Source organism: Papaver somniferum, chromosome 3 (assembly GCF_003573695.1).
Source record: "Papaver somniferum cultivar HN1 chromosome 3, ASM357369v1, whole genome shotgun sequence".
In the NCBI taxonomy this organism is placed as follows: Eukaryota; Viridiplantae; Streptophyta; class Magnoliopsida; order Ranunculales; family Papaveraceae; genus Papaver; species Papaver somniferum.
In genome coordinates this window covers 22652640-22680618 of record NC_039360.1, presented here as the reverse complement: position 1 = coordinate 22680618, position 27979 = coordinate 22652640, and the positions used below count along the sequence as shown (strand labels likewise).

General features: G+C 36.0%; 3 protein-coding genes across 4 annotated transcripts; 2 read left to right on the top strand and 1 right to left on the bottom strand.

The window, feature by feature from the left end:
* Positions 1–2581: 2581 nt before the first annotated feature.
* Positions 2582–6453, top strand: LOC113355550 (E3 ubiquitin-protein ligase CHIP-like). The gene is made up of 9 exons (XM_026598434.1): positions 2582–2724; positions 2837–3032; positions 3113–3180; positions 3279–3342; positions 4639–4710; positions 5437–5570; positions 5704–5857; positions 5944–6054; positions 6153–6453. The coding sequence occupies exons 1-9, from the start codon at positions 2708–2710 to the stop codon at positions 6276–6278; spliced, it is 942 nt and encodes a 313-aa protein (XP_026454219.1). The 5' UTR covers positions 2582–2707; the 3' UTR covers positions 6279–6453.
* A 542-nt stretch (positions 6454–6995) lies between these two features.
* On the top strand, positions 6996–9806 carry LOC113355548. The gene has a single exon (XM_026598431.1). It carries the CDS (start codon positions 7641–7643, stop codon positions 9651–9653), a length of 2013 nt encoding a protein of 670 aa, XP_026454216.1. The 5' UTR covers positions 6996–7640; the 3' UTR covers positions 9654–9806.
* Positions 9807–9826: 20 nt separating this feature from the next.
* On the bottom strand, positions 9827–12833 carry LOC113355549. 2 transcript variants are annotated; one of them, XM_026598432.1, is made up of 5 exons: positions 11433–12833; positions 10659–11286; positions 10483–10574; positions 10277–10389; positions 9827–9995 (listed from the first exon to the last, which is right to left on the bottom strand). In XM_026598432.1, the coding sequence occupies exons 1-5, from the start codon at positions 11876–11878 to the stop codon at positions 9850–9852; spliced, it is 1425 nt and encodes a 474-aa protein (XP_026454217.1). In that variant the 5' UTR covers positions 11879–12833; the 3' UTR covers positions 9827–9849. The 2 variants fall into 2 exon arrangements, with proteins under 2 accessions (XP_026454217.1, XP_026454218.1); XM_026598433.1 differs by having other exon boundaries at positions 10701–11286.
* Between the last annotated feature and the right edge of the window lie 15146 nt (positions 12834–27979).

Genomic DNA, 27979 nt, shown 5'->3' with positions numbered 1-27979 from the left:
GATTTGTTGGAAACATAATTGGTGTTATGAACTCATGCATTGAAACTTAAATGGATGAATTGTGAATTGATGTGTTAAATTAAAATGGATGAATTGTTGAAAACATAATTGTATTGTGAATCAATGATGTATTTAATCGTAAATTGGATTATTCGTCTGAAATATTATTGATATTGTGAGCTTGTTATTGAATATAGAATCGGACCCTCGAAGTTGTGCAAAGTCTCTTGTTATATGTTCTCTTTGATTGATTGACATTTATTTTCACATCTTTAGAGAATGGGAATGCATTCTATTGAGTTGTCATCTCACCCCAATTGACATCTTTTGCAGATTTCATAAATGGAGAAATTAAAATTTAAAAGTTAGTTAACTTGTGGATGGTTTTGTTTCTTGTCATTGTTTGAAATGTAATCACATCTAATTATTATGTTGAGAATGTTTTTAGTGGACTCATTTTCCTTTCAATTAAATTCATGTTGTTATGTATGTTGTAATAAATATATAATAAAATATCTGCATAAGTTTCTTTCCGATCCGTAACGCTTCAAGTTCGGATCTCCCTATGGGTTTGACTCTGGTCCGAAACTCGGGGTGTTACAGCCACAATGCCAACCTTAGAGTTTGAGATGATATATTTAAGAAAAGACAATTAAAACGTCTTCAGATTTCTCATTATTTTGGTCTCATTTTCCTTGAATAATTTATTTCAACTACTAGGTAATGCAAAACATTCACCCATTTGTAAGTACATTTTGGTGTCTTACTCCACGAGTAAGCCAGATACCTTGCCTCGCTATTCATCCTTTGCTGCATTCATCTGCATTTCTGCTATCCTCAACACACCCTCAATTTCCCCCACCTTTGATTTTGTGGCTCGGAAATTCTGACCTTGCTCCTGCAGTTCAACCTTAATTTTATGCATCCCACCAAACCCCTTTTTCCAGAATCTCAAATATTTGGCAAATCCATTTCACATCAAATTCAAGTTTCCCTTCCATCTTGATCTTCGCTTCTCACAACCCGATCATTTCATTTGACAAATATATAAAACGACGTTGATGCATATCCATAACAGAGTTCATTAAATCGTTAACCACCATCACAAGAATATGATATGACGACTTTTGTCGAAGTAATATGGCCAAATGTCGACCATATTTGTTCATACAAAAGCGCATGTTTCACTAAAGCCTCCAGTGTCTTCATATAGCCATCTATAAATTCACTGCCTTGATCATTACTTTGTTCCCAGTCAAAAGGTTGGACGGCGTCAGGATGCTCCCCAAATTTGCAAACTAATCTCACCATCTTCTGTTATTCTTTGCTTATCAAGGTCTAGCCATGGATCCTTGTTATTTTGTCTCTTCTTTTTTCTTTCATCATATACTGCTTCTATTATAACCTTGTAAGTAACCACAATACTAATCTCACAAGTATCATATACAATATTCTTAGGACTATTCAACTAGTGAGTGAGACAATGAGAATTTGTAGAAATTTTTTATCAGAATACATAAAAATGCCTCGAAAAAAAAAAGAAATAAAAGATTCACATCAAAAATACTACACCCAAATTCTTATCTCAAAAGTCCTCTCCCATGATTATCGAAAGTCACTTGACGCTTCTCCTTCAAATAACCATAAGGTCTTTGATAATGAATGATAAGTGACACTAGAACCCAAACGAACTGAATTTTGGTGTTTGGAAACCTGAAACAAAGGTTAATCCTAGAAGTTATAATAAGAAGAAAATTGCTTCATAAAAAGTATTTTTAGAAGTCATTTTGAAATTACATTCTCCAACTAACTTCTGATATTTTTCAAAAATCGACAAATAACTTTGTACGTGTAGGCTATTAATATTTCCAAGTTTTTTTCTCTTTTTTTTGTGGAAATCTTTGGAATCCAAAGCTACTAGCCTTATGGTGCTTGAAATCCAAAAATCTCGGCTAAAAATAAGTTTTAAGAAACCTTATAGAAGAGCAACAGTGTTTCCGTTATGTAAAAGCAAACACCAATCCTAAAAATCAGAAGTAAAAACACTTTGCTTCACAAAAAGCCAACTTTTTTGCTTTTATGACTCTATAAGTTATTCGGAAATTATGTTCTCAAATTGATTTCTGGATATTTTACTTCTAGAAATCGAGAAGTGAAGTGTTATTCAAATTATCCAAACAGGCTTACAACGTGTTCGGATACCAGAAGTAAAAGTGTTTCTGCTTCTCCAAAAACAAAAATTAGAAACAAAAGTCAGAAACAAAATTATTTTGCTACACAAAAAATTGATTTTTCTAATTTCATAAGTCGTTCGGAAATGATATTTCCAAATAGATTCATGACTTTTCGACTTTCAGAAGTCAAACTCTCGCCTTGATTGCCAAGTTTTATGACACTCCAAAATGAACTCCAAACTCCTCCGCATCTAGTCTCTACCTCGCAGCAAGACCAACTCATAGACAAGGTCACTGGACCTATCCAAAGCTGACATATGGGAATCCAAAGACTTGCTCACAGCTGAATTGGCCGCTCTTTCCAGGCTACTGCTTGATACCTGCAGCTTCTTGGACGCTTGGGGCGAAGTCCCCACAAAGACTTTGAGAAGATACCAGAGAAAGGTTGTCTTAAGTCTTGTCTTCTTCTGCATATATATAATAAAAAGATATTCCAAATCTCAAGACAAACTCAAAGGATTAGACGAACGAGCATGCTCTGTTGGCGCTGGTAAGAAACGTTTCTTCTTCTTCTTCATTTTCACTGACTTCCATTTTTGAAAAGAAAATTAGGTTTTTTTTTTTCTTTCAAAATTGAATCTCTGTTTTGTGAATTGTATTAGTAATACTAAGAAATCAAAGAAGACTGACAAAGAAGGAGTGGAGGACGAAGAGGTGGTGATTTCCCCCCAAATTATGAATAATAATGGGGGTACAACAACGATATCAGCATCTGAACAAGCTGAACTCTGTAAAAAAGATGGGAATTTTAAATTCAGTAAAGAACGTTTTGCTGCTGCTATTGAAGCTTATACTCAGGTATTTCTACTAGGGTTTCTTTTTTCCATTTCATTTTTTTTTCCTTCTTTTGTTGAATATTGGGTTTTTGTTGTTGAAAGGCGATTACCCTTTGCCCTGATGTTCCTGTATATTGGACCAATCGTGCACTTTGTCATCGGAAACGAGAGTAAGTGGAATTGGTCTTTTTTTCATTTCTATCATTTTTGTTATGGTTTGAAGGTTGTTTCTGATGTATTGTTGTTAATTGGGGTTTTGTTTGATTAGAGAGTGGGAAAGAGCAGAAGAGGATTGTAGAAAAGCTCTTGACCTAGACAGTAATTCAACAAAGGTCCGTTTGATCAATCTCTTCAATTTTCGCTTCTGTTTTATTAGGTATGTCAGATGATTTTTTAGTTTTAATTTGTCCTTAGATGCAACCTGTGGGTTTCTTTTGTAAGGCTTAATCATACAACCACAATTTTAATAGTTTGGGGATCGATGTGTATGGTTAATGGCAACTAAAAGACTGGTGAAAAATGATATGAAATAATTCATCAATTGCTAGAATATTTTGCTTTCTTCTATACCTAATATTATTGATTTAAGGAAATTATTCGGTTAATATCGTTCTCAAATTAAACATGGCATGTGAGTCAGTGTTGTGTTGGGTTCAGAAATTAAATTCAATGATCATTGAAGGTTGAAGCCAAAGGAAGACTAGCATTTGAAAAAAGCTAAAATTCAGTGCATCATTTTCATCTTCTGAGAAAAGCTGAACTTGTCCTTCAAATACTTGTTTCTTCCTTTCGTTTCAACCTTGAATTATTAAGATAAACTAAGCTGGGGCCCTGGGGGGATAATGTTTGAAAGGCTGTGAAGCGTTTGGACAGCTTAGGGAAAGATAGGTACTAGTTGGTTGCTTCAGAGTTTATGGAAGGAATGACAAATTTCAAGTATAGACTGCAAACAGTATGGTTTGAGTTTATCATGGAGTTTCGGTTGCATTATTAATTTTCGGATTTACTTGGAATGCAATGTCATGATTATCTCAAATTTGTCTTCCATGAAGCTCAAGAGTCATCCTGTCTGTAGTCTGTTTACAGTTAATGCAAGCGGTATAGCCAATTTTTCTGTTATACTGCCAGTTGAATTTGTACTTGCGATAGAATGTCTTCAATGACAGTCACCAAAGTCGATGCTGTTCTGTTCATCTATATTCTGGAGCAGTTCTCTAGAGCCGAACTTGGTCTGAAGCCAATCTGACATTTAACACCTAAGTTCCTGTTTCTGTGTCCTCATGGTGTTAATGGATGATATGCATTCACTTCATCTCACATACCACCAACACAATGTACTTACTTATCGACCTCTGTGATGAATGATAACTTTCCACTAGATGGTTTATACAAGATTGAATCATTTGTTTGAAAGACTCTTTTATTTCAAACATAACAGGAAAAGATCATGAGAAATCTGTAGCTATTTCTAGGTGATACATCCTTGACTATGTTATTTATATATTTCTTTTTGGACTAGCTGGTGTGTTTACTTTTTTCGTGGAGAGCATGTCTAATGTCTGTTTTTCTAGTAATATGATTCAATATTCGCAATTGTAATTATATTTTCGGCCTTTGATATATGACAGGCACATTATATTTTAGGTCTTGCATTACTGCAAAGGGAAGAATATGCTGAAGGAGTCCAACAACTTGAGAAGGTTCTACAACTGATTCTATTTATTTGATATTTTACATATGCTTGCTTCCTTTTTGCAATAATTGTTTTGCTTATGTCCTTGTGCTTGGAGCTGACACACAAAGCTGAGCTAGTCGTTTTCATACTTATGGCTCTCTCAATAGCTCAACAGCAAATTGTTGTTTCAATTCTTTTTCGTTTATTTACTTTTTTACTCAGATCCATCATTCTGTTCTCATGTATGATCTTTCTCTAATCTGGTTATTTTGTGGCTCTTATTCTTTCTTCCCCTGTTATTCTGTACCTCTTCTCTAGTGATTCTAAGTGGGCACGTAGGCGTTAATGCATTAGGCACCTTGCTTTGTCTCGGCTCACACCATAAACAACATAGCGCACATGACTTGTCTAAATCCACCTCCACCCACTAGATATTCAAAAATGGTTTTTTGAATATTTACCTGGATTTATGGAACCATATTAAGAGCCTTGCGAATTTGGAGCTGTATGAGCTATTCTTGAAGGGTTTCTTGTCTATGAAATGGTCTGCAGCTCTTCCTGTATAAAAGGAGGGTTTCTTTCCATTAGATTGGAGGATGGAGAGGGAAAAAGACTAGCTGGACTCTTCAAGGATTAGAGTGCCTTTGTCATACATGTTTATACATGTATTAATTAAATCTTTAACGGGCAGTGTAGAAGGTTCTACTTATTTACATATTTTCTGAACTGAAGTGTTTAATCCTTGTTGTAGGCATTGGATCTTGGAAGAGGTGCAAACCCTACAGGTTATATGGTGGAAGAGATCTGGCAAGAGCTTGCCAAGGCAAAATACCTAGAGTGGGAACATGCATCCAGCCAACGATCGTGGAGGCAGCAAAACTTAAAGTACGTTTCTCTTTAATATTGCAAGAACACTAATTTAACATGTACCAAATCTTCAAAGTTCATTTCGTGCACATGATTGATTGGTGGGCTCAGTTTTTTCTTAACAATTGTCGTCAACTGCGTCATGGTCCAGAGAAAAATGCGAGAATGCTCTTGAAGAGCAATATCTTCTTGATGCTTCTCAAGGTGATGTTATCACAGAAGAAGCTCAGAACACCCACTCAGAAAATCTGCATCTTTTAGATCAAGTATTCAAGAAAGCTGCAGAGGATGACACTCCCTTTGAGGTGAGCCCTTCAATGGCTTCTTGTTTTTGGTTTTCATGGATTCTTTATCTTATTTTCTTCTGTTAGTAACTAATATAAGTGTACAGGTTCCGGATTACCTATGCTGTCAAATTACGCTTGACATCTTTCGTGATCCTGTTATCACTCCAAGTGGGGTTACATATGAGAGGAAAGTACTGCTCGACCATCTCCAAAAGGTGATCTCCTGATTAAGATGCAGTCTTTTCATTCTTAGAAGGCTGACTCAATTTTCATATTTTCTTAACGGTGTCTTCCAAACTTGTCTGACAATCAGGTGGGGAAGTTTGATCCAATTACCAGGGAGACACTTGACCAGCGCCAGCTGATTCCAAACCTAGCCATCAAGGAGGCTGTTCAAGTGTTTTTAAAGAAGCATGGCTGGGCTTACAAGTTGGACTAAAATGTCCTTCCCAATCTTAAATTGTCCTCATAATGTTCTTAGTTTTTTTAATTTTGGTATATATACTTGCCCATTTCAAAGTTAAGGTGCCCTTGATCTAATCTGTACAGATTCTTGTTCATCATGTCTTTCACTCTACTGAATATACCATGTACAGTCTGAATTCACTTGCTTTCCTCTTTTCTTTCTTTCTTTACAATTTACACTGCAGACCCATACATGACCACCACTCTTGCATCAATTCAAAAAAAAAAAAAAAAAAACTACTACTAGTGTCAAAATCCGAATGGAGGATCATCATCAAGAAATGGAAAGGCCTTCATTTTTAGTTAAAATGGCCTGGACACCACTGATCTTGTAAGTTGTAAGCCTGTCTCATTCTCATAGTTAATACCAATTGTTTTAGTCCTTGATCAGGAAATGCACTCACCTACTTGAAAATAAAGATACCCCATTACTGTTTTTGTTATAGTAGGTAGATAATGTTGAAGTTTCTTACTGTTGTTTTTTGTTTTGTTCAACCCCTTGAGAAATTCTGAATAATTAGTCACTAACAGTGTAAAGATTAAATGAATCAAGTACCCAGATTTACAAATTAAAACTACCAACAGTGTAAAGATTAAATGAATCAGATTTACACAAGAAAAATGCTTGCTGAAAACTAAAGCAAAAAGAAAAGCAAACCTGCTTTTCATATAAAAATGCCAAAACAAAAAAGCATCAAGGACCCATCAATTGATCATCAAAGTCTAAAGTAGGATATTATAGGCATGATAATTAACAGCAATAGCTTAAATCATAATCTTACAGATGAAAAGATCAACAGTAACTGCGAATAACTACAGATATACGGCTAGTTAGCAATAGCATACCTGATCCTTTGTCGGTTGGGATATACATGCACGTTGTTCTGACCGTCTTGACGAGATATCCTTCATGTTACTATACGTACTTACAGGAAGAGCTAGCAGAGAGATGGAACAGGAAAAAAGTGACCAACTAATTGGATCTCCTTAGTCGCATTCGCCAGCCCCACCATAATCATCCTTCACACTGTTGTTTTACTCCCTTGTTAATAACCAAAGCTGTTAACCACTTCCTATCAGTGTCAAACATCATAACAACCTTTCTTTTCCTTGATCCACTCAGTACCTCCTCTACCGACGGAAAGGTTAAGCATTATTAACTCATTTCTAAAAGAAATTCTTCTCACCATTACCCAATATCTGCTGAGGTTAGTAAGGTACCTAAGACAGCCAGCAAAGAAAGAAAAAACTTCCTTCCAGTTTTAGACAGTGCTGTTAGTTACCGTGTGGTGGGGATATCCAAGGTAGGTCAGTTAAGAGAGCAGCTGCTCGCAAAATGGCAGCACTATGCCAAGCTCAAGAAGATGATATGTTCTCGAGGAATTTACACAAGAGGTTCAATGGACTTGTAATGATCAGGACAAGGGCCATCAGAGGGAAAGGCGCATGGTACTGGTCACATTTGGAGCCAATCCTCTTCCGAAACCAAGATACTGGCACAGCTAAATCCCTTAAACTTAAGTGTAGCCTCTGCAGAGGCCTGTTCTCTGCTTCAAATCCGTCTAGAACTGCATCTGAGCATCTTAAACGTGGCACCTGCCCGGAGTTCCAGAATGGGGTTACTCCCATGTTCAGAAAAAACAACCGTTTGTTGCCATCAGTTGCTATGATTTCTGCCCCTTGCTCAGCAGTAAAGCCGATTATTCTTAACCCACACATCAGCAGGCCACAATTGACTCAAACACAAATAGATACAGCTTTGGATCTGCTTGCAGAATGGTTTTACGTGTCCTGTGGTTATGTTTCTCTCTCAACCCTCAACCACCCTAAGTTTCAAGCTTTCCTTCATCAAGTTGGACTACCACAAGTAAACAAGGATTCTATCTTGGGGAGAAAACTTGACTACAAGTATGTGGAGGCTAAGTTCGAGTTTGAGGATAAACTTCATGATGCACTGTTCTTTCAGATGTCAACCAATGGCTGGAAAAATGAAGATCAGAAGACCTGCGCTCAGAGTGAAGCTTTTGTGAATGTTACCTTGAACCTTCCCAACAAAAACAGTCTATTTCACAAGATGTTATTCCTCGGTACCACCAGCACACCTAACTCGACGGACGTTAAAGAATTACTGAGCTCCATTATTAATGAAGTTTCGAACGGTGACATTTTCCGGTGTGCTGGAGTTGTTGCAGATGTCGGCAATGTCAATAACAATGCACTGCTGGAGTTAGAGTTACAGTATCACTGGATGGTGAATACCAAGTGCCAAGCAAAAGCATTGCAAAACCTTCTTAATGATTTCTTCAAATGTCTTCCCATCTGTATACAAACAGCATCTCTTTGTCACAAACTGGTTCATATTTTCAACCCCCAGAAAAAATCTAGTAACAATATTATCTGTCTCAATCCTCAACTAACCTTTACCCATGACCAAAACTCTGCCGCCATATCTTCCATCAAGAATGTCGCCCGCATGTCATGCACACTGAAAGAAGCAGCAGCTCAAATAATCTCTACTGATCCACTAGATGAGGAATTACATGTTGCAATCAGAGATCCAAAATTCTGGAGGGATTTAGAATGTGTAGTTTGCCTAATTAAGCTGATGGGAACATTAATGGAGGAGATCGAAGAAGACAAGCCATGTTTAGGACAATGTCTTCCACTATGGGAAGAACTGAAGAGTAGAATCAAAATATGGTGTAACAGTTTCTCAATTGAAGAAACAACAGTGATGGAGTTGGTGAATATTCAACTTTCAAAAAACTACCATCAAGCTTGGGCAGCGAGCTATATTCTGGATCCTCTTTATTTGATTGAAGACAATTGCGGCAGGTACCTACCACCTTTTAAGTACCTTAGTTCCCAGCAAGAAAAAGATGTAGTAAAAATAATAACAAGGTTGACACAGAATGAAGAAGAGAAACATATTGCTTTAATGGAATTGATGAAATGGAGGACGAAAGGGTTAGACCCAGTATATGCACAAGCAGTTCAAGCAAAAGAGAGAGATCCAGTCACCGGAAAGATGAAAGTAGTGAATCCATGTGGAAGTAGATTGGTTTGGGAGACTCATCTGACTGAATTCCAGGTGTTGAAAAAAGTGGCAGTGCGGTTAATCTTTCTTCAGGCAACAACAGGGAGTGTGAAAATGAACCATACATACTTCAATTTGCTTTGCGGGAACAGTAAATCAGGCAATGCTGCTGTTGAAAGGGCTCAAAAACTAATGTTTGTGTCATCAAATGGTAGATTGGGGAAAAAAGACTTAACATACGACGACGAAGAAGAGAAACTCTTAGGTTGCTGCAGTTGCGAGAGTGACCAGACCGAATCACTTGTTAGTTAGAGCCTTAGAGGATTATTTTCTGTATGAATTTATTAAGTTGTCAATCAACATTCTTATAGAGCTTTTGTATGTTCTTTCTTCCTTTCTTCTATGATAGTTAGAGGATTAAACTATAACATTCAGTGTTTCAAACTAAAATAAAATTCTATCAAATTACATCTACAATAAGGGAAAAAAGACAAACCTGCACAGCCATTTAGTGCCTACATGACTTTTGCACAAGTAGGAGATCAAAGGGAACATAAGCAAGAACCCTCGTTATAAATAGGCAACGGCAATCTTGTCGTTGATTCCTGCTCCAAACCTTTGTTGGAAGCTTGAAATTCAATCCGACTGAGTATACTGTGTTCAGTTTGACAAGAGAGTAAGATGTGTTGGATAGCATATAGAAAGAAAAAGATTAAGAATGCTCCTAGTCATGACTCATAAATCAGTAAATAACCCTATGAAAGTGTAAAGTATACGATGAAATGGAAACTCAAAATGCTCATTCAAGATGGAACTTTGCTTTAAGTTTTAACAGCAAAAAATACGGAATACAAAAATCTGACATTTTCTCCTGTCCATTGAATATTTTCCATATCTGATCGCATCATGCTACATTCTATTTTTGGCGCCTTTACCATTTTTCTTTTTGTTAGCTCTCATGTTATGTGCAGTAATAAGCTGATAATCTGAGTGAGGCATTTCACTTGTCTTCCCAAAAGTTTCCTCATAAAAGTGCCATACCTCTGACCTGCATAAACACATCCCAGCAATGAAGTTAATTCAAGTCTGGTGAAGCTTCAGATTTAGAATGAGAGCAAAGAACCCACCAATTTTTACTTACCAGTACGCCAAGAATTGGAAAGGCTTGTACTTGTCATAAACCTTCTCAACCGCACTTTGAACAGTTCGGTTTGTGCAGCTTATCCGATGGACCTGCAATTGCAACCATATAGCGCCAAGGCGATTACGCTACATTTCTCCAGAAAAAACCATGAAATGCTCAAACAAATAACTAACCTTTTTCAAGTGCCTAATTGTTTCACTATCAGTCGGAATCACCTGATAAAATCCCATACACATGAGCACATTAGCACACGTAAAATTCCCAAATCCATAGATCTTTGACAACTGGGATGCCAACTTATCAAAGACAGAAGGAACAGCTCCAGCTGAAACTATTTCTTCTTCAAGTTTTTCTAGTTGAAGCTTTCCTTCTACAATACTCTGAGCAAGTTTCACCATCCGTGCAGCTCTATATCCAAGTCCGCATTGCTTCGCCAAAAATTGATCATCAAGATTTGCCAATTCAGCTGCACTGGGAAAGTCTCCTATTCCACATTTGAAACCTTCAATTCTGCTTTCTTTCATTGTCTCACAGGGGTTGCAATACTCATGAGAACCATCTCGTTCTTCTTCGTAGATTTTCTCATCTAATTCTACCTCACCCGTGGATGAATTGTTTTCTAAATCTGTGTGACCAGTTTCAGTCATTACATGTTTCCTCTTTTTCTCTCTGACATTGGGTGTCTTTGGTAGGAAATGTTCAGCTGAAGCTTTTGAACTTGCAGCTTCTGCAACCACTTGCGGCTTTAGCTTCAACTGGAGCTCACACAGTGCTCGAGCCATCGCCAAAGTTCTCGGCCACCTAAACATACACATTGCTACTTATGACAACAATCACATTGCACAGAAATTTAACAAAAAACAGTTACTGACATTGCAACTTATGAAAATCATATTGCACAACAATTCAACAAAAATAAATAAAAGGGTTTTGCACATTTCACTTACTGACAATTGCAGAGCAGAATGCACTTAACCATATCTTCGAACAAACTTGGTGACCTAAAAACTCTACCAAATCCTCTCATTTTAGCTTCTAAATGCATTTTCTGAAACTCCCTTATATTGATTTCTTCATTCTCTGACAACCTCAACATTCTTGATACCTGAGAGAGCAAATGTTGCTCATCTTGCTTAGAGAGAGTAAGTGTATCTAAAACATGGACATGGAGACATGAAGAGTGGGAGGAGGAAATGTGAACAGTGAGTGAAGTTGAAGGATCAGAGAGTAGACGTAAAGGGCGTTCAAGTGATTTTGTTTCTGGGTTCCATACATTTGGTGGCATCATGAATAATCCATGGCTACATACGGATTTCTCTAAATCGAATCCATTTTCAACATCAATTACTAGTACTACACTTGGTTTTTTCTTCCCAGGTTCTTCTTCCTCCATTCTCTTATCAATGAAACCCTATTAGATTAGCTAAATGGAGATCAAAACCTAAGAAATGAGAAATCAGAATTTTGAAAGTACTCTCGGGACTTAAGAGTCCTAATCAGAGAGGCCAATTTCCCATAATGTTTCGCTGGGAAGGAAGAGTGATCTTTTGCCGACTTAATGTGACCTACACCGCAGGCACCGATGAACTTAGGCTTTCAAGGCAGGCGATAGTCAATGTTGGTCAACCTCAAGTCAAGGTGTTATCTTTCTGATTTCTTCCTTCAATTCATGTTTCTAATCAGTTTTCTTACCTGAACTTCATACTAATCTTCTCGTAGTCTGTTCTCTTACGGTGATTTTTACTTTGTCTTTCTCTAATTTTATGTCTACTGTTGCCCTAACTTCAAACTTTGTCTTTTTCTTCTTGCCTTTTAAGCATGCTTCTTAATTGCTATCCTTAATTCGTTGTTGTCTTCCGGTTTTCGTCTTTGTTCTTATCCATTTTCTCGTCTTTTTATTGTTTCAATGAGCAGATTTCCTTTAAAAATATGTCCTTCCTGCCCTGTTGTTGTTGTATGCGTTTGCAAATTGCTCCAGAGACGTTTGTCCTGTTTCCCCAATTAACCTGTATGGCTTATCCTGTTGGTCAACAAATTTATTCTCCTGCTTATCCCTTTATGCATTCAGTGGGTGTTTTTGGTACAAGATATCCTCGATTTTCTTGCATAGACACACGTATCATATAAATTACTACTGGAGAGGGTTATTAGTTCTTCATCTGCTTCTTTACTGTAATCTTTCTCATGATCCTCCGGTTTGGTCTCAGTATACAGACATTCAATTTCGTACTCCAGCTCCAAATATCTTTCAAGTAAGATTTAATTCTAAAGATGAGTTACTAGAAATCCTCAAGAACGTTCCCTGGTCACTTGGTGGTTATTTATTCCGTATACATCGCTGGACTCCATCATGGGATGCTCCTGGTCCGGATGGGTATCAAGCGGATTTTTATAAAAACTGCTGGGATATAGTGCGCGCAGATATTGTTTCAATGGTTCAAGAATTCGTTATGACAGGTACTTTATTACCTCACCTCAACTTTACTTATCAAACATTAATACCCAAACATAATTGTGCTCATACTCCATCAGACTTTTGTCCTATCAGCTTATGTAACATCACATATAAAATCATATCTAAATTAATGGCACTTAGATTGAAACCTTTACTTTCAAAACTAGTTTCACCCTGGCAAGCAGCTTACGTTCCAGGTCGGAACATCATGGATAATACTATCATTGCACACGAAATGTTTGATTATATGAAACGAACTAGAGTTTTTCCAGGGGTTATTGCTATTAAACTTGATATGGCCAAAGCATTTGATCGTATGGAATGGAATTTTCTTCTTCAAATCATGCAACATTTGGGATTTAATGATAAATGGTGCTCTCTTATTCACCAATGTATTAGTTCCTCCACGATTTCGTTGATGCTTAATGGTTCACCAACAAAAAGTTTTTCTCCTTCCCGAGGACTTCGTCAAGGTGATCCTATCTCCCCATATTTGTTCATCTTATGTAAGGAAGGCTTTAGTCGTATCATTTCGAATGCAGTTTCTGAGAACCTCATTATTCCAGTAAAACCAGCTGTGCATGCTCCCCCGATATCTCATTTATTTTTTGCTGTATCTTGTTTTCTCGAGCTTCAGGTCCTTCCATCACCAATCTCCTTCATGTTATTAATCAATTTTGTGCTGCTTCGGGTCAGCTTGTTAATTTTCATAAGTCCAGTGTTCACTTCAGCTCTCATCTAAGTCTCGTTGCCAGACTGGATATCTGTTCTATGTTGAACATGAACCCTATGCCTCTTCATGAGAAGTACTTGGGTATTATCCTCTTTATTTCTAAGAATAAAACTCAATGTTTTCAAGGTATTGTCTCAAAGATGAAATCAAGACTTCCTACTTGGCAGGGAAAGCTTATCAATCAGGCTGGTCGTACTACTCAAATTCAGTCAGTTCTGAATACTATGGGACAATACCAAATTGCTTGTCTTCATTTACCAGACTCTACTTTGAAACAAATGGATTATGTCCAGAGGCAATATTGGTGGAAGAAGCAACATCCAAGAGGGATTTATTTAAAGTCTTGGTCATCTGTTAGTTATCCGAAACATGATGGTGGTTTGGGGTTTAAGAACCTAAGGGCTAATAATGAAGCTTTTCTTACAAAATTAGCTTGGCGTATGATCACTAGTCCTGATGCTAAGTGGGTTCAAGTGCTTGCTGCCAAATATTTTTACAAGTGCAATCCTCTTCATAGCATTCGAAGGTCAACGGGTTCTTGGGTATGGCAGAGTATTCAACGCGTCTTAAAATGGGTGAAACAGTTCCATGTATGGGAAGTTGGTGATGGTACAAAAATTAATTCTTTTACTGATAACTGGATTCCATGCTCTACTAGTCCTCCTCCACCTGATATTCCGGTTAATATGTTTACAAATAATGAATTGCTATCTTGGGATATTTCAACTCTTCAGCAGTACTTCTCTCCAACTCAAGTACATGCAATTTCTTCTATCCATTTATCACCCGCTACTCAAGATACTATACGTTGGTCACTTACAAATAGTGGTGAGTTCTCTCTGAAGTCGACATATCGAGCTATATTACACTGCCTATCTCCACCTCCAACTACTATGTATACTGAAAAAATTTTGTTGAGTATTTGGCATTTAGAAGTCCCTTACAAATGTCAGTTGTTTATATGGAAGCTAGCTCATCAAATTCTTCCAGTTCTTCATGTCTGCCCAGCATTTGCATCTTCATCATACTTCTTGTTACTTTTGTGATTCTCAAGTGGAAACGTCTACCCATCTACTTTTGCAATCCCACTTTGCAGTTGCTATATGGTCTCATTTTTTTCCTGATTGTTATTCGACGATTACATCTGAGCACTCTGTCAATGTATGGTTGCAAGGATGGAGTGATTCTGCCAACACTTTTAACTTCAGAGATTGTCAACGAATTCATCTTATTGTGGTTATTCTGTGGCATATTTGGAAGGCGCGCTGCACGCTAGCTTTTGATCACACTGCCCAATCCCCCTAATATGTTATTCACAAAATTAAGGAGTTCTGCAGTTTACATCACATTAGTTCGCAAGTTACTTCGAATGTTCGGACTACTACTCCTGCAGTTCAGTCTACTCTTGTTGTTCCGACAACTAATGGCTTTTATTTGAATGTTGATGCTCCCGTTTTACCTAACTCTCATAGTGCAGGTTCTGCATTTGTTCTTACCACTCCATTTGCCTCTTTTGTGACAGCTTCAGCATCACCACTCTGGGCAAGGAATGTAATACATGGGGAAATGATGGCTTTACACAAAGCTCTGCAATGGTTATCATCTCATCAGTTATCTAATGTTCTCATCAAGTCTGATTGTAAAAAACTAGTTGATGCTTTGTATAGTTCTATAAATAGTGTGTCGTGGATTGACAGGTCTTTGTTGTTAACTTGTCATAGTCTGTTAGATAGTTTGTCTAATGTATATGTTCAATATGTTGGTCGAGTGCAAAATAAAGCAGCCGATACGCTTGCTAAGTCTGCTAGGTCTTATGTTAGTACCATGCAATGGTGGTACACTCCACCTGATGTGATCAAGTTTTTATTTCGAAGGTTACTGTAATATATTTCAAGTATGAATGAAAGTTAGATTTTTTCCAAAAAAAAAAAAAAATTGACCTACACCGCCATCCAAGCCAATATAGCACCACCGCCATCCAAGCCAATATAGCACCACCACCAGCCAGGCCAACAGGTCAAACAAATCAAAAAATTTACAGTAAAACGATTTAAAAAAAATAAATAAATTATAGTGCAAATTAGCACATTAATTCCTTAAATTCGTGAATAATTCGTTAGAATTGGAAATAAGCACGGGCTCTGTTCTAAAAAATAGTACATATATCTCAGATGATCAGTCATGACAACCACTGTCAATAGAATTGGTTAACCTTCTGATGACGAACACGTGTATTTTTCTGCCTTCTTTCCAACTCGAAGCATACATGCGTTTCTAAACACATGAAAAATTAAAGAAAATTTAAGGGATGGGTTTGACTAGATTTTTACTTGCCTTCATATTATATTAGGTTTAAATTTTTCTTAAAATACAAATATGCTTTCTAAAAATAACTTGTGTGGGCTTCTGACTTCTGAGGGAGGTTTGAGTCAGGGTAAGCCGGGCTCTAGTTCGGCTTATATTCCTAAAGAATTTTCTTACACTAGACTAGGATGCGCTCATGGAATATAAGTTTAGAATAATTTTCAATTTTGGTGTTTTCTCACTGCCAGATGATTCTCTAAAAAAACACATTAACATATGTTGTTTACAAGTTTGATTATTTTCGACAGAACTTCAGGGCACTTACAACTGCTAGAAATGCTCACTATATTTGTATATTTCTTGCTTATTATGTCCGCCAATAATTGTCTTTCACTTCGGTGACAATCTTCTTGTTCAACCACAATGTCCACATAATAGTGACATCAAAGAGTTTAATCTTTTGTGTAGACCAACTTTGGTAAGAAGTTCTTCGCAATCTGATGTGCAGGAATTTGTTTGTGCCATTAACTGCGAGGCTTATATTTTTGATCGTTTAGTTCGCAATCTTATACCGGTCAAGTAATTATGAATAGTTTGATTTATTTATTTATAACCTTATAATGTATTCAAAGATGTTAACATTTGATGCTTCGTTGTTTGCATAATAATTTGACGAAAAACCTACTTTAGTTAGGACTTAAGAGAGGGTAGAAATTTAGAGAATAAAAAAAAATAAAAAAAATTGATAATCCAAAAAAGTTGGAAAAACAAGATAACAAAAAGCAATGATAACAATTTACCATTACAACTACTATCTAAAAACTAGCAACTACAAAAAATTGCACGTGCATGTATCTCTTCAAACAAGGGCTTTTTGTTACACAGTATAGCTGTTAAGAAAGTCATTCACATCACAATATTGCCTCGTCCCCAATAATTGTCCGAACATCACCAATTCAACATGTCCTTTTAACGCGTGCATGGTTCTAAGCTTGCAGAAAAGCAATACATAATAAAAACTCAGAAAATTGTTATTTGACTATGAAAGAACAAAAGAAGACATATATTTCAAGATGGAACTCAATTAACAAAAACGAAATGATGAAGAACATATACAATACATAGATATTTCTGCATATCTCATAGTCAAAGATTTATTATTCTTGTCACTAAATTGGTTCTCTTAGCTAGATGATTGGAGTTCTCTATTTGTTCTCTAATTATGTACCCATTGGGCTTGTCTCTCTTAAATCCTTCTTGGTAGTGAAGGAAGTATTAAAGTTAAACATAATTAAAACTATTCATAAGACATATATACAACAAGGAACCAATAAATATGTACCTTGTTATCAAGAAATCTATCCTACGCTTTTCCAACAAGAATATATCTGGTTAAGAATTTAAGAAATTCAAGAGGGACATATGTGACAATGCTAAAATCTAGATGACTTCAGCCCATCCCCAACCACTGCCCTGTCCTAGCATAATTCCAGTTAATATATACATCAATCAAAGTTGCAATCTGGTAAAAACATATAACAAAAACATTAATGCAAATCGTTATTTTCTATATATGAATATCATTAAATAAACTAACATGTATATTTATGGTTAGTAACACAAGATAGAAAATATCTTGTTACCGGCTAGCGACCGGGAAAGAAAAGGCTAACAAGAGTTCGAGAGTTCTTTATACGACCAGCTGTGAGACCGAGTGTTGGACTTAGTTCACTAATAGATCTAACATGGAATGTTTCCTACATTTACAAGAGAAAAATATTTTGAAGTACACGAGGCAGATTAATAGGAACGCCAACCAAGGGATAGCAAACATTAAATCTTATCGGAAAGAAATTGGTTTTGTATTCTTCCCAAAAAAGTAATACTATCATCAATAACTGATAACTACCAAGCACTACACCAGTTGCAAAAATATCTTTTAGTTTCCAGCTATCAGGTGATGGCGAAGACTTTACTTTATTCTTTGAGATGGTCATGATCGTTCCTGGAGATATATTATGATAACGAATGAGGATAGGTTCTTAAAGTTTATGTTGTAAAATACAAATAAAAAAAATTTATGTTGTAAAGTAGGAAATGAAACAAGAGTAGGATACCATTTAAGATGACAATAACCAAAACCATTAATGTAGAAAAGTCAAACTTCCATATCGTAGCGATCAACATAAAACCGAACTCAAATTTAAGTAACAAGTAAAAAACAAACATATAAACCATAAATTGACGATACCGATTGTGATTGAGATACCGTATATCTGAAACATAAAGGCAAATAAAATGTTAGTTGTAACTATTTTAGACATATGTGCGACCTGCTTATCATCAAAATATCACTGATTTCTGATAGACACATTTTTGTATCCGATTTGTCTCGATTCTATATATTGTTAGGGCTCCTTTTTGTACTTATTATGGTGTTTTATTTATTTGTAGGTATTTTTGGCCAATAAACATTTTTGGAAAAAATTGGCTCAAAAAGTTGTCGGAAAGCACCCGGAGGACATTTGCTATTCGGAATCTCACTTTGGATAAGGGATAACCTAATTACTAAGGGGCATCTCATTTCCAGGCAGTTGCTAATCGCACCCCTGCTCTGGATAAGGGGCAACCATCTTCAACATTCAAAAACCAGGATTTTGGCGGGAAACTAGTGCAGTTAAGAACAGTTTTGGCAATCGTGATTTGAAGGAGTTTGAGGTCGATTAAACCTCTGATTTTCATAGGATAGACTCCTTATGGGTCTAGGAATCTGATATGGGTGTTTAAATCGATTAGACTGGGCTCAATCGACGGATTTTTCTCACAACAAAAAATATGGAAAGTCACGTGTGTGACCTGTTTTAGGGAATTTTAGAGAGATTAAATCGTTGTAAACCTTCCCAGAGATTTGTATCTATTTAAGGAAGAGTTTAGAATAAAAAGAAAAGCTCAGAAACGCGTAGAAATCCTAAAACAAGAAATTGCCGCAACTTGGCCGTGAAGAGAAGGAAAGAGATTTTGGAAGATTTGGGAGAGATTTAATCGGTATTTTTGATATAAATAGATGTCTTGGGTCATATAGAAGAGGTATCGAGAGTTTGGGAACCTAAGGGGAGCCAGAGAAGAAGAAATCAGAGCTTTACCAAACTCTGTTTCTGCTGCTGCTGAAGAAGAAGAAGAACACGAAGAACATTGACGCTCGGTAAACAGTCGCAGAACAGTGTCGTTGTTTAACAGCTGAAGAACATTAAGCTGTTCAGGGCAGTCTTATTCTAGGGTCTTAAAATCAGCGACAAAGCAACAGTTCCATTGTAACAGCTGTTTTGCAACACCAATACACTGTTGCAAACAGTCTGTGTTATTACTTTTCACTCTTTTGATCATCTTTTGAGCAACAAACACATATTTTGAGATCATGATTAATATGAGGAGCTAAACCCCATTGCTGAGGCGATAGAGGAAGCTATTTTTCCAACAAAAAGTGGTATATTCTATTTTATCTTTTTATTTGCAATAATTATAAGATTATTTGCCTTGAACTATTATTCAATATGATTTTTATTTGAGTGATTCTGATCTATTTTGATGGAGTATGCTTAGTTTTAAGACTTTTGATGCTTCATACTTGGTATTTACAATTATTACTTTTGAAAATATACTTGTTGCAACATTTTAGAATCAAATTAAACAAGAAAATTGCATAAATATAATTATTGGTTTAATCACTTTGAACTTGGAAAATAGTGGAATCTTAGCCTCAGTGTTTCTTTTAGTATTGATATCATCTTTGATTGAGTTTTCTATAATTTTTAGTGAGTTTTCTATTTTAATATTAGAATTTAAGTCTAATTAATATCCTTCACAAGTCTGAGAATCGAACCACTTTTACCATTATCTACAAATCACATCAATTTTGGCGCCGCCGACGCGGACTTGTTTTTAGGGTTTTAGATTTATTTTATTTTTTTTAGTTTTATTATTTTTGTCCTTTTTTATGTTTTTGGGTATTTATCTTGTGTCTACAGGTTCTGGATCATAAAGAAAATTGAGCCAGGGAGTTTGGTGATTTCATAAATACTTGGAGCTAAAGATTAAAGCAAAAAGAACAGAAAAGAAGACAATTTTATTTTAGACAATTTTAGTTTAGGGTTTGTTTATGTTATTTTAAAAAAAAAAAAAAAATTGTATTAGGGTTTATTATTTTTCTTTATTTTTTTGGACTTTTGGACTTTGGGACATTATTTTTTTTATTACCCTACGGAAGGGTACTTTAAATATAAACTGTCTGCAGAGAAGGAGGACAATTACAATATTGTCTCTGCACCTTGGGTTCGTACACTAGACATCGGAGTCAGTGGCCCTAGTCGACTACAACCGATTCATCCCCCGTCTGGAACGGGAGGTAAGATTCTAAACACTCGCGAATCCCCTGTCAGCGAGTTACTGGACTCCTTCGTATGCATATATGTTGAGAACTGAATACGGACATTTATTTTTCTAGTAAAGGGAAAGGCCTGGCCATACCAGATAAGGGTTCAGATTTCATCATCGTTCTCTTCTTTCCCGCTTTAGGAACACGTAACCTACGCGAACCTAAGCCTAAAATTTTGACTAGAACAAGACCGATAGGGTAACGAGCTTAACAGGAAATTCATTCGAAAAATATTGGTTACTCTTTTAAGCATACTTCGAAGTTCTTAACGGTTTCTGTAAGTTGAATGCGTGACTGCGCCGCCTTGTAATACCGGTGAGGCCTTGGGTATCAAAGCTCCACCGAGCTTCCCTCGCCTCTATTCAACTTACGTTAACTCGGATTGATTCCAGAGGGGTTTGCTTAAATTGTAACGAATTCTCGTTTGAAGGATTAGAAGCTGGTTTAGAAACAATCTAAGTGAAGCCATCATGATTTTTGTTTGCTAGAAATCAATAGGTTTGATTTGGTTGAGTCGGCCTTGATATGTGTTTGCTCACCCTGGTAACTAAAGCGACAGTAGGCATCGCAATGGGGATACCTCCGATCAACAAAACTATGACATTATCAATTACAATTACTTCTGAATAAACATGCCTATAAGTTCTATGAGAATTCTGACCCAAAAAGAGCAAATGCGGAAGTTACCAATCGAGGAAAAAAGTTTTTGGAAATGTCCCATTTGTTTAGTGTTGTCAATTAAATATGTTGCCTTCACTGAAAAGGTGCGGAGTTGAGTAACGATAACAACAAATTTTTTACAAGTTGAGCCAGAGAAAACCTCCTTAGAGGGATTCTTCGCAACATGTAAGCATTCTCCAGTACGGGAAGACTGGTAAATCTTCGGTAGATCGCCCTGAAGAAGTCGGTCATCAACAGGGAAAATGTTACCCAACTTGATGCTTATAATGTCCCTTGGTATAAGAATAAATGAATCCCGCACACTCCATTAACCGTCCCTAAGGACCTACACAAATTATATGCACGAGATTAAAGAGAGAATTAAAAATAATTAATCCAAAAATTATCATAAAAGACCTTGTTTGATAAAATTTATGATTATTGATAATCATAAATTGGTAAATTATTTAATAATATAATAAATTTTATAATAAACTTTCACGGACGTCGTTTTTTTAATAATTGACTATCTTATAGATATGTTAGCAAAGAGGAGAGGAAAGAGCGATGATCTTATAGTTCTTTAGTCCACCATTTTTTTTTGTCCCTCTCTTATTAGTTTAGAAAAATAAATAAAAAAAAAATCAATTCAATTTTGTTAATTTTTTTTTTTTTTTAATGATGATGATCTTAAAAAAACAACTATTTTCTATTATGATTATAATGGGTTTTTCCAATTATGATTAAAATAAATAAATTATTTAAATTTCAACAAACACATATATAATAGATTATGGGTTGGATAATTGAATACGGCCTTATAATCCAAATCCATTATAAAAATGGTTACCAACAGCCCCAAAACCAAATTCATACAAACGCATATTTGTATTACCTTAATGAGCAACTAAACTATCCCTATATAAAGTCTATCCAATCTGGACCTTTCCCCAAAAGTAGGTGGACGAGCAGTTATAATTACGACAGCAAATTCCATGACCCATAACAATAGATTCCACATAAAACCCGAGAACTTTAATGTCTTACTTTCCTGTTTATATGAAATGCACATTATCATGCATGATTACACTAAGTAATTAAAAACGGTAACATGATTAACATTACAAAAAAAAAGAAAAAACGGAGGCAATGAACCGACCTTCTCTTCAAGCTTATTTAGCCCGTATATCTGAAGCCGTTTCGTTCCTATCTCAGTCGTAAGATCTTCTTCGGTACATTCAAGCTGCTTAAACAACTCATTCGCTGGAATCGCTTCCTTTGAATAAATATACAAGAACACAAAGCATAAATTATTCGCATCAGTCACATAAAACGGTAAGGATGACATATAGAGATATTTGATTATCCTTTCACATCTAAAGAGAGAATTATCTTACTCATCAATTATTAGTAATCTTCAAGTGCTAATTAGTTGTGTTAACATGTACTAATCAAGATTACTAAAAATTGTTTATTAATTGGATTATTGTTTATTCGTGTTTGTAAACTACAACAACACAAGAAACAAGTTATGGAGTCTATTGATTAACTGCTTACTAAATTTGTGAGATTTTGAATTGACGAAATATGATTAATATTTACAAAGTTTGTGAGATTTTGAAACAAGTTAAGCTTCTGGTTTGATTAATATTTACGAAGATTGTGAGATTTTGAATTGACTCTAGATATTTTATCACAATGTAGAGTAGTCAGTTCTTACAATGGACTAGGATGCACTCATGGAATATGTTAGAGCACTGCTCGGTCGAACTCGCATGAGTTGCTATCTCAAGCATGTTTGTCAATGTTAGTGATCAAAACTATAAGTCTTGATTTCTAGTCTACTATAGCTAAGTCTCGGACTGGGATAGAAAGTGTAGTTGAGCTCAATAACTCCATGGCGATCATCATACAAGACAAAGAACTACTCAAAGAACTGGTGGAACTTCATCGACTAAAAGGTATGTGGAGACTTGAACTTATCTATCACTCAAAATTCTATCTACTCTATCTCCTATCTTGAGAAAAAAGTCGTTTTATTATATAGGCTTTGATTATACACATTTGCTATTTCGAGCCGAGTTTATCTCGCTTATTTATTTCTCGAAATATGTGTTGGTAAGCTTTCGCTTTGGCCAAGTTCATATTTACCTAGTGAAAAAAGTCATGTTATGTTTCAATCACTTTGAAAATGGCTTTGACGAAAAATGGTTTGTGAATAATAATTATATAACGTCCTCTAAGAATGTTTCAATGATTGAAATGAGAGTTTAGATTATATAACCATTGTTGGATATAAGCATTGTGTGGAAACACATATATGTATAAGTCCTTATTCCTTGAACCAAAGTATGCATACTTTGTTGATCAGGAAAACCGGAACAAGAGTTGTGAACTCCTTCCGGGAACTTAAGTCCGCGTACTTGAGTTGGTTATGTCTAAAGACGATTATTTGTGAACTTATATTTATATTAACTAAAGAATGCAAATTGAAAACCATGGCTATAAATTTCATGAATCTACTCGAGTGAACCAAATCGTTTTTGCTTCGATTGTGTCTTTTATAGTTATATAAGATTTATACAATTGAACAACTCTCTAACTAGTTCATTTGAGTCATTTGAACTAGTTATGGTGAAGAAGAATATGGTTGATATGAAAGTTCTCACATGGCTAACCATTTGGTTAACTACTTGTTATAGTTTTGAAAGTGGTAGTAAAGGTTCGTTGCTCGGACTTGTAAAGATTTAAAAATAAAAATATATACACAATATTTGTCACAATGGGAGAGAGGTACTGAGACTAGGATTCCGCCAATTTCATTTTTAAGGTTCAAATAATAATTCTTTTATCAATAATAGCTCGAAAAATATATTAAATATATCGACTCTAATTTATTGCCAAGATTGATTCTCAAAATATTAGGTGTAAATGTTAAGCATGGGACATCAAATCATCTAAGCTAAGCATGACCCATCAAATCAAAACACAACTAATTAATTTAAATCATAATTTCAATTAAAATTAATGCAAAAGTCATGAAAAGAATTGAATATAATTACCCAAGTATGAAATAAGGCTTCCTCCATTGCCCCAGTGTTGGGATTTAGCTTCTCATATTAATCATAATCTCAAAATACATGTATGTTGCTCAAAAGTTGATTAAAATGATAAAAATGAGTAAAACAGTGAATGTACGACCCACAGAAGGCGTCACAAAAGAACGATAAGAGACAGGTGCTACTGATATTTAGACTGCGCTGCGACCCACGGATGTGCGTCTTAGACACTGGTGATAAACGACTTCCCTCGCTAGTCCGTTCTTCGTGTTCTTGGTGTTCTTCATCAGCAGCAACAGAGTTTCATCAACTCTTGATTTCTGCTTCTCTGGACCTCCTCTAGACCCCAAACTCTCGACAACCCTTCCAGGACTCATGTAGCTACTATTTATACATTTTAGGCGCATCAAATCTCTCCATTAATTCCTCAAAATCTTCACAGTAAAGGAAAATTATTCTTGGGAATAATTTCCTATTTTCTTTCTATGCATGCGTTAATTTTCTTGAAAATTTCCACAATATGTTGATACGCAACCTAGGAGAATATCTGCACTTAATTTCCACAACCCATGCAGCATCTTCACGTAATTTTCTTTCCAGGTTTAACCGATATCTCTTCTTTCCTGTTTTAATCGAGAATCGATTATCTGGCCAAATTTGATCGATCCCAACCACCAAAATATCTTCTTATATACGTATCACATATACCCATTAAGTTTCAGCGATTTAATCACCTTAAAACACCTTCAAAAATCGATTGGCAAATCTGCCAGTACATAAAGAAATTTTCCCGCCAAATATTATTTTCAAATTCTGGGAAGAAAGTGACCTCCCCCTAATCCATCCCTGGGGTCCCTTTAGCAATTGGGGTGGAATTAGTAATTTTTCTGGATTATTCGGGCACATTTCTGGGACGCTTCCGGTGCATTTCTGGGGTGCCTTTAGTACTCTATCCTGGGGTATAAAACACCACTTTTTGAGCCAATATCGCCGCAAGAGCTTATTTCTCTAAAAACATCTACAAGAACACAAAATAACACAATAAGTACTTAATCGAGTCTAACAATACAGAAAATTGAGAAAAAAATAGACACATAAATGCGTCTATCAAATACCCCCAAACTTATTATTTGCTAGTCCTCGAGCAAATTTATTTTAGAAAGGAAAATCATTTGAACCCCTAGGTGGCCCTAGTGGCGGAGTGTTGTCTCCGGAGGGTTTACCAGAGGTGTACCCACAAAACCAATACTCCAGACCCTAGCTATCTACGCAGAACCTTGGAAATCACTAAAGAACCTCCTTGGTTGGCATACAATTATTGACTCTAAGAGGAAGAACCCTGATGCGAAATTCCAATTGATGTACACGAGTTTGCACTCAAGCATACTAAAATTCATATAAGTGACAGAGCTCTACTAAGATAGTTTCACGATGGACATCATACTCGGAGTCAGACTAATCACATGAAAAGATTAAGAAGATGGAAAAAGAAAAATGTAGATGGTTGAAAAGCGAACGGTGTTTCCCATATCTGTCTGAAGGCCTCTGCCAAGATGAACCTAACCTAAATGACTGAGATACCGGTCTGACTAATATTAACAAACTGGCATATACAAGGGAACCAGTGGTCAATAACTTAAATCTAGATCAACAAACTGGCAAATACAAGGGAACCAGCAGTTGACTACACATAACAATAACCATTTCTTTTTTTTAACTTAACGGCATGAATAGATCTTTTTGATCCAAGCGCATGCTTCTTGTCAGCAGATTACACGATAGTTCCCACGGGTCCTGCATTCCACGCTTGCTTAGGAGACGGAAACATGGAGAACACACGCATATTGCTATCCAAGTGTTAATACTTATTCCGATTGGTCTAACTGGTCCGGTCTTTTTTTTTTTTGGTAACTCAGTCACTCTAATTCACCCTAGCAGTGGTAACAACTTGAATCGTGTGCCCCACCAAATCACTTGAAATAAAAGAAAGCTGAAAATAGAAAGTGAAAAGGACTCGACGAGATATGGCGAAACTATCATGTTATTTCTAACACCTGAGCTCTGTGCTTTTATGAATAGACTCTATAGATGTTTCCATCTAGTCAGATTGGTTCCTCAACTCCTACAACCAAAATGCTTCCATCCACTTAGATTGGTTAGTGCCATCCTAAATACGCATAAATTTCTAGGCTCTGGAGTTTATTTATTCATACGGCAACTAAAAAGTTTCTCCCATACCCCCAAACTTAAATCTAACATTGTCCTCAATGTTCTAAAGATGAAATTAAAAGCATGAACAAGGAGAAACTGTTACCATTTGAAGCAAAAGAGATAAGGAAAGATATTACCGTGTTGCATGAGATTGGGTTACCTCCCAAGAAGTGCTAAGTTTAAAGTCTTCAGCCAGACATCGAAAAGGATTAGTCTACTCGAACCATAAAGTAACAGTCGAAATAACTGTGGGTCTTCAAAACGAAATAGAGTTGACCAAAGAAAACTACAATAACCCAAGAAAGTGAACAAGGATAACATGCCCTTATCTAGTTTCCTGATTAAGATATTTATATCTAATTGTGGTTCAGGTTCAGGTTCTATGAAAGGGTCTAAATAAAATATTTTCCTCGGATGCATTTCCTCATAGGTTGGATCCAAATTATTAGGTCCTAGAGTCTGGAAAAACTCAAATAAGAACATAGAATCACAAAATAATAATAACCTAAATAACTGAGGATCCTCTAAGTCAATCAGGTTTGACTTACATAATCGACCACAGTGAGAGTAGTGGTCATTCTTAAGCAAATGTTTCGATTCTAATTTCCTAAAGCATTTAGGTCTAGTCTCACAACTTAATATTCGACACATTTGGAATATAAACGTTCCCACAGTTGGAAGAAAACTATTTGGTGGGAAAATAAAGTCAATCTGGGGATCATAGCCTGGGCAAACCACATCAACCAGAGGATGGGTTTCTAACGACTGGACTCCTTCATGGACATCATTAGGCTCGGGAAAACGAGTATGAAGGTAATATTTTAAAATGGTCGAGGCACAGATATCAAGTCCTAAGTGTAGGGACTTTCTGAGAGTTAAAGGTAAGGCACTAGGGAAGTGATAATCACCCCCAAACTTAGAGTTTTCAGTGTCTCTAGATAGACCTCTAATTATTTCTTGAATTTCCGTATCTTCAGAGTCCTTAAAATATTCAAGAGATTCTTCTAAGTTATTATCAGGTAGTGCATCTTTACTCATCTCTAAGGGTCTATCTTATTCTTCCAAGACTATTGTTTCTAAGTCGCTAGACTCTAAAACAGTATTTTCGAAATGAACCCATTCCTCTAAACCACTATCGGCTTCGTAATCAAAAGGAAAAACTACATCGTCTAAAACGGTGGTATCCCTAATCAAATCCTCGTCCTTTTGAATAGGTGAATAATCATAAAAATTATTTGGATTTGAACTAGAAATAATATAATCACTATACAGCTCAATTGGATTCCTAGACTCCTGATCACTATGCCTACATATTTCAGATTCTTCATTACTACTATCCTCATCATCATAGTACGAAGATGATTGAACCTTATCTAAATAAGTAGTGTCTTTTATTCTAACCTCGTCCTCTAAATTAGGAAAATATTCACTATTTACATCAAGGGTAAAATTGGAAACACTATTTTGGAAATTTAGATCTTTTAGAGAAGTTCTATTTTGGGTCTCTAACAAAAGATTTTGGGCCGACTCACATGAATTCCTGACGTAATCGTGTATAGAAGGTTCACTCATGGGTGCATTTTGTTTATTCATTTCTAACACAAACCTATTTGTATTCTCAGTTAATTGTTTGAGAGACT

Excerpts from the sequence above, each read along its gene's own strand:
- LOC113355550 (XM_026598434.1), top strand. Across the intron at positions 5,571-5,703 it reads TGGAGGCAGCAAAACTTAAA|AGAAAAATGCGAGAATGCTC; the intron begins GTACGTTTCTCT and ends GTCATGGTCCAG. Across the intron at positions 5,858-5,943 it reads AGGATGACACTCCCTTTGAG|GTTCCGGATTACCTATGCTG; the intron begins GTGAGCCCTTCA and ends ATAAGTGTACAG.
- LOC113355548 (XM_026598431.1), top strand. The coding sequence starts at position 7,641 with ATGGCAGCACTATGCCAAGCTCAAGAAGATGATATGTTCTCGAGGAAT.
- LOC113355549 (XM_026598432.1), bottom strand. The coding sequence starts at position 11,878 with ATGGAGGAAGAAGAACCTGGGAAGAAAAAACCAAGTGTAGTACTAGTA. Across the intron at positions 11,287-11,432 it reads ATTCTGCTCTGCAATTGTCA|GTGGCCGAGAACTTTGGCGA; the intron begins GTAAGTGAAATG and ends GTGTATGTTTAG. Across the intron at positions 10,575-10,658 it reads CAATTAGGCACTTGAAAAAG|GTCCATCGGATAAGCTGCAC; the intron begins GTTAGTTATTTG and ends TTGCAATTGCAG.